The 6,418-nt window shown below is 37.3% G+C and overlaps 1 protein-coding gene across 1 annotated transcript; it reads left to right on the plus strand.

Annotated features, from left to right (window-relative positions):
* Nucleotides 1–752: 752 nt before the first annotated feature.
* On the plus strand, nucleotides 753–1,487 carry LOC104213532 (ubiquitin-ribosomal protein eS31 fusion protein). The gene has a single exon (XM_009763047.2). It carries the CDS (start codon nucleotides 876–878, stop codon nucleotides 1,344–1,346), a length of 471 nt encoding a protein of 156 aa, XP_009761349.1. The 5' UTR covers nucleotides 753–875; the 3' UTR covers nucleotides 1,347–1,487.
* The last annotated feature ends 4,931 nt before the right edge of the window (nucleotides 1,488–6,418 follow it).

Below are 6,418 nucleotides of genomic sequence, written 5' to 3' on the forward strand. Positions count from 1 at the left end.
CTTAGTCGAGCCAATAAATTTTACAAATCAGATAAATTAAACAAAATATTTCAAATGAAGTAAAAATGAGAGGCGATGGGTGAAGATAAAGTATTAAAGAAACAAAATTTATTTTTAAGTGCTTCAACACTAAATCGCTAATAATCATTATTTTCATTTCTTTCATTTTCCAAATCCAAACTAAAATTCATGCCACTCATAAGTCTTTCGGAAAATTACACCTATTGATCTTAAAAGTGGATGATCTTGATTTTTTGACCCCTACTTGCTCCATAAATAAATCTTTAAGGTCAAAAATCAAAAGTATTACCCATGGGACAAACAAATGACAAGATTTATTAAACTTGAAATTCTATCAAAGGGACAAGCGGAGTTCAAAATTCAAGAGTGACACTAAAGTGTCCTATTTATGCAAATCACCCCAAGTCCTTTGAACAACTCATTTGAGGGGGGTAAATGCACAAATAGTCATTCTTAGGGATGTTATTTAGAAATTAACCAATATTTATTTTGTTCTGAAATTTGAAATTAAAAATCTTAACTTCAGAATAATTCAGGAGTTTTTTTCTCCTGAAAATTTGAATTGAAAAACCGAAATTCAAGATGCACCGATTAATTCCTAGATAGTAACCCTTTAGAGTGACTACCTGGTGTAATTTCTACCTCATTTGAGCGCATTGAGGCCGAAGCCGAAGTGAATAGCATTGAAGCCCAAATACATTTTCATCTCGAAAGCCCGGCCTGAATAAGGAGAAATGAATGGGTATCTAAAACCCTATTAAAGAGGCACTGAGCTACACACTATCATTCCATTCTCAACAAAGAAGAAACCCTAGCGCCGCAGTGTTCCTCGAGTTCTCTCCTCCAAAGCGAAGATGCAGATCTTCGTGAAAACCCTAACGGGTAAAACAATCACCCTTGAGGTTGAATCTTCCGACACAATCGACAATGTGAAAGCCAAGATCCAAGATAAGGAAGGGATTCCCCCAGATCAGCAGCGTCTGATTTTCGCCGGAAAGCAGCTTGAAGACGGCCGAACCCTAGCCGATTACAACATCCAGAAGGAGTCGACTCTTCATCTCGTGCTCCGTCTCCGTGGTGGTGCTAAGAAGAGGAAGAAGAAGACTTATACTAAGCCTAAGAAGATTAAGCACAAGAAGAAGAAGGTTAAGCTTGCTGTGCTTCAGTTTTACAAGGTGGATGATTCTGGAAAAGTCCAGAGGCTTCGTAAGGAGTGTCCTAATGCTGAGTGTGGTGCTGGAACTTTTATGGCTAACCACTTTGACCGTCACTACTGTGGTAAGTGTGGGCTCACCTATGTTTACAACAAGGCCGGCGCCGATTGATCCCTATGTTTAGCTCTGTTTAAATGCTGTCGTCAATTTTATCTTTTTGTCGAACGGTTATTTTGTATGGATTTTCCTTTTAAAATGATGTGGCAACCTTGGGATTGTTGAGTTATTTAACAGTTTTTGCTTGTTCTTAAATTTTTTTGATTAGTATTATTTATATTCCTAATTATCTACTTTATATGGGAGTGTTCAACATATTAGCGACTGCGGTGCTGTGTAAGGTGCTCTCAAGGCCTTGTGTGTTGGAAAATGTATGCTTTTGTAGGAGTTTGATAGTTCACTTTTTTATTCATAGCCTTTTATACTCGGATGGGGTTGTAAATGAACCCAATCTAAAATAGAAAACTCGACTCACCTACCTTTATAACAAGGCCGGTGCCTACTGAGGCTTATGCTTAGCTCTGTTTTAAGATCATCAATTTTATCTTTTTGTCGAACGGTACGTTTAGAGTTTTTCCTATATGAGGATTATCCTTTTTAGTGTATGTGGCAACTGTGTGATTGTTGAGTTATTTTAACAGTTCTTGCTTATTGCTCTTAAACTTCATGTGGGAGTGTTCATCGCAATATTAGCTAATTTGGTGCAGTGCAAGTATATATCATAGCAAATATGGTGCAGTGCAAGTATCTGGGGGTTTCAAGTCCTTTGTAAGAAACTGTATTTGGGAGTTTATGAGGTTTCACAGTTTTGGTTTCATCATTTTGCACCCGGATCGGGTTGAACTGAACCCAATCATAAATAGAAAAGAAAATTGAAGCAATAGGTGTTAGATTTGCTCTTGAAAATATACCAACTGAAGTTGATTTATTACCTTCAATCATGGGGAAGCTATTTATTCCTTTAACTTTCACTTAAGCTTGTTAGATTTGCTATGAATTAGATTTATTTCGAGTCTAGATCACGTTTATCCTGAAACTTTTGCACGTCCTGGTTGCTTTCATCTGGTCTCTACCGCGAACACTATGCTCCTTTAAACCTTTTTTTGGTTTGTAGCTTTCTTGTAGTTGGGATAACACGTAAGGTATGGCTTTTCGGCTTTGCTACTTAGTTATGTTACTATCATAGAATGAAGATTGCTTATATGCTTATTTCTGGGCCAATAGAGGTGCCTGTTAGTTTTTAGTTGTGTCACACCATAGTTATGAGGTTTAGGTTTAGCATTTTGTGTCAGTTATTCACCATATGATATCTGAGAGTTCTGTTAGAAATTCTTTTCAAGGCAATAGAAATCTATCATGATAGTTTTAGCCTCTCGTTAAAATGATTACTTGAAAACATTAGATTATAGGTAGTTTCGCAAGTCACTTAGGAACCAACAAACAAAGATTGACCAGTTGGTACAAAAGCAGCACAGGTTGTGTGTTGTACCAGTTTGAATCATCTGGCATAAGTAGAATGACAATGCCGGAGCCGTAGAGGTGTTCTACTGAAAAGCAAAAGGAGATTATGATCGTCCTCACACTTGTGAGTCCAAAGGAGATTATGATCCTCACACTCATCTTTCTGGACACGGGCGGATGCAGTAAAATATGTGTAAAAATTCACTTAAATTGCAAGAAATAGTAGATATGAACCCATAACCTAAAAAATATAATGGGTTTGAACCCATAGAAAATTAATATTGGATTTCTAATATAATACTACTTTGGTGTGTGTGAGTGCTATATTATGGATAAAGTGATCTAATCAGGATGGTACAGTGGTACTGGACATGGAAATATGTTTTTGGCGATAATTCGTCAAGTGTCGCACCATGAATAATTGAATATATGAGAATGTGGTCTCAATTGAGTCATCAACGTAAACATTGGCCATCTTGTGTCAATGTGCGAATCAAAAGCTGACATTGGTTCCTCACATGCTAAAATCGAATGTTTAAAATTTATAAGACGACCTCAAAGTGATGTAATAAATCGGAGTACAAATAAGATCCTGAACCAAAGTAAAGAAAAAAGCGAGGAAGAACTAAATTAGGTATAGCGCGTGCCTCCAATGTGCTGGACCTTTCTGCCAAACGCCCCAGGCTAATAGATGTTCGGTAAAAAAAAAAAAAGGATATAGTGATAGTAGGCATGCGCTATACCTAGTTCACTCCTCGCAGGCAGTGAACTTCTCTCTGATTTCCTCTCTTCTTTTAACTTCATCTCAGACTCATATCTCTAATGCTTCACAGAGTTGAGTTTAGTGCCATTTTATAGAACGACATATTTGTCACTGTGGAGATTACCGGAAATTGAGGACTTCAACAACGACTAATATGAATCTTGAACAAAGATTTTGGGGTTGCAAACTTTCAAATGTGAGTAATTTTTCTCGATTAATATTGATCTAGCATATGGGGTTGTACTCACCCATTAGTAATTATTGGTTGTATGATGTAGAATAAATGCCCCAACTATTTTAGGTGGCATGAGGAGCCAATGGTTAACCAAGACTCGTTGTTGAAAAGTTCCTCGGTTGATATTTTTACTGCGTCTTTACAAAACAATATGAAGTTTAAATACCAATTTAAGCACAAAGAAGCCAAAGAGGACATGAATTTTCTTAGAACACAAAAGAATCAAAACAAATAAAAAAATACCTTAACATAGGTCTACCGAATTTAAACACGAGAGAGATTATCTCAAAAAAATAATTAAATGAAGATGGAAAGCAGAGGGACCATCTAAACTTGAAATGTGATTTATTGTTTGTTGTTTGTTGTTTGGAAATGTTGTATTGTTGATTAGATGTATATGTCTTGTTTGTATGCTTTCTGTATCATCGTCACATTAGCAGTTATCTTTTCAGCAGATTGTATATTTTGTGATTTATTTTACATTTTATTGGTATGTTTGTTTTTATAAAGAAGTATGGCATATTATTCAAAATTATGTTATTAGGTTTCATATTCAACTAAATTATTATACACTATGAAATCAAAAGAATTTCACTACTCTGTAGGGTAGACGCACTCAATATTGTCATCTGATAGATAATCTTCGTTTGTTAAGTCAATTGCTTCTATCAACTAATGTTAAATTCCTACCGGTCAATGCCGCTTGTTCCTCAGCCAACTTGACAATGTAGAACCTACCGCGTCTTAAAAACATTCGATTGTTCTCTTTTCTAATCGTCTTTACTGTAACCTCGCATGATTCTCGATCCCGTCGAGGCATTGTTGTTGAGAATCTTGTTGGGACAGGAGTTGCAAGCATTTCCACATCTCGAACAAGACTTTGTGATTCAGCGTGCCTATGTGCCCACTTACATTGTAGTCCACAATAATACTTGCATATATCGGGATATTTTAGTTGATGGAAATTGTCATTTTGTTCAGTCAGAACGTGAGGCTTATTGTGCCAAATTCGATTTGTGTGTTATCACAGAAAGAATCAGTAGAGTAGTTACTGTGATTAGAGCTGCCTTTATCACTAGCATTCTGGTCCTTAAGAATACTGACCAATCAATATTTTCTCTGCTTGAGTTGGGTGACGATGTTTTACTTGTCGGTATATTTTTTTGAACGAAACCATCTTTATATAGTGCAAAATAATAGAATAAAAAAGTATGTAATGCATAACATCACTAAAACGTGGAATTCTTGCGTCTAATATGGTTAATAAAATCTACATTCATCTGACATCTCGCAATCAGTACCGGAATCAGACTTGGCTACATAATTACTATTACTGATTTGAGTTCGGATGCAACACATTTTCATACGGTTGTTTTCCTCGTGAATACGATTCAGGGCAAAATTAAATTATTTAGGGTATTGATCTGGCACGGCTCGTCGGGGCATTTGCATCTATACCCGTTTTTTGTGTCACGTTTTAACTTGTGCCCGCTTTGTAAAAAAAATTGCAAACGTACCAGTTTTTGTCGCATAACTTCAGCTAGGGTGGGCAAAAAATCCGAAAAATCGAATTCCGAACCGAACCAAATTAATTTGATATTTCGGTTTCCGTTTTTTCGGTATTTCGGTCTAATTCGGTACGTGAATTTCGGTATTTCGGTTCGGTTTTCGGTTTTATAAGTGAATTATTTCGGTATACCGAAATACCGAAATTTGCTAATATATTATACAGCCCAAACCCCAAAGCCCCAAACCCAATTATGAATTACCTATTTTATTTGATTTTGGGCCACAGCCCACACGCCCACAGCCCACACGCCCACAGCCCACACGCCCACAGCCAGGCCCAGCTGCGCCCCAAACCCAATTACCAACTCCCAACACTCAGACTCTCAGACTCATCGAGAATTCGAGTTCGACATAGGGTATTAGCATTAGGGTTTGCTTACTGCTTCAGTTCAGCCTTCGCGGTAGGGGTGGGCCGTGGGCGTTCGCGGTGCTTAGGACTTAGGAGATATCATCGAGAACGAGAAGAAGAAGACGAGAATCGACTGCGACTCTAGGATATCAGTCTGCGAATCGAGTTACGACCAGTCGACATTCGAGCTCGAGTCTCATCTCATCTTCACCGGTTAACTTCACTACTTTTGTAAGTTTTGTAAGTCTCATCTCATTCTCATGATCTCATCCCAGTACTCGACTACTCTCTGAGGTTTTTGTTGAGATTTAATTTCTGATTTTCTGCATCAAACTATTTTAGGGTGTTAGGCGGCGATTTCCAGCTCGATTCGATTCCGGGCAAACGAAGTATCGAAGGCGCTGCTGTCCTGTTCCAGTCTACCGAGCTCGATTCAATTTCAATTTCAAAGGTATGTTTCGCTTTCTTTTGGTTGTATTGCTGATTGAATGAACTGATATTCCGAGCTTTTCCCTTTGGTAGGAAAATATCATCTGTATCACGTTAATACTCTTTCTTTTGGTTGTATTACCTTGTTTAGGTGTGATTTTTTGAACTTTACCATATCATATTCATATGAGTAACTAACAATAGCAGACTCCTCTCTTTGAAAATCATGAAATACAGTATCTTCTGACTTCTAGTATGTTGGCTTCTAGAATTTCAAGAAAAGATTTAGTCACTCTATTAGCTTCTCAGCTGAGCTGGAGTTCTCAATGGTGTTACATCAGCTCTATTGTCAGTGACTATCAAGAATTGGTGTAACAATT

Source organism: Nicotiana sylvestris, chromosome 9, assembly GCF_000393655.2.
Source record: "Nicotiana sylvestris chromosome 9, ASM39365v2, whole genome shotgun sequence".
NCBI lineage: Eukaryota > Viridiplantae > Streptophyta > Magnoliopsida > Solanales > Solanaceae > Nicotiana > Nicotiana sylvestris.

What these genes read in the sequence shown, in the direction of transcription:
- LOC104213532 (XM_009763047.2), top strand. Translation starts at nt 876, where the DNA reads ATGCAGATCTTCGTGAAAACCCTAACGGGTAAAACAATCACCCTTGAG.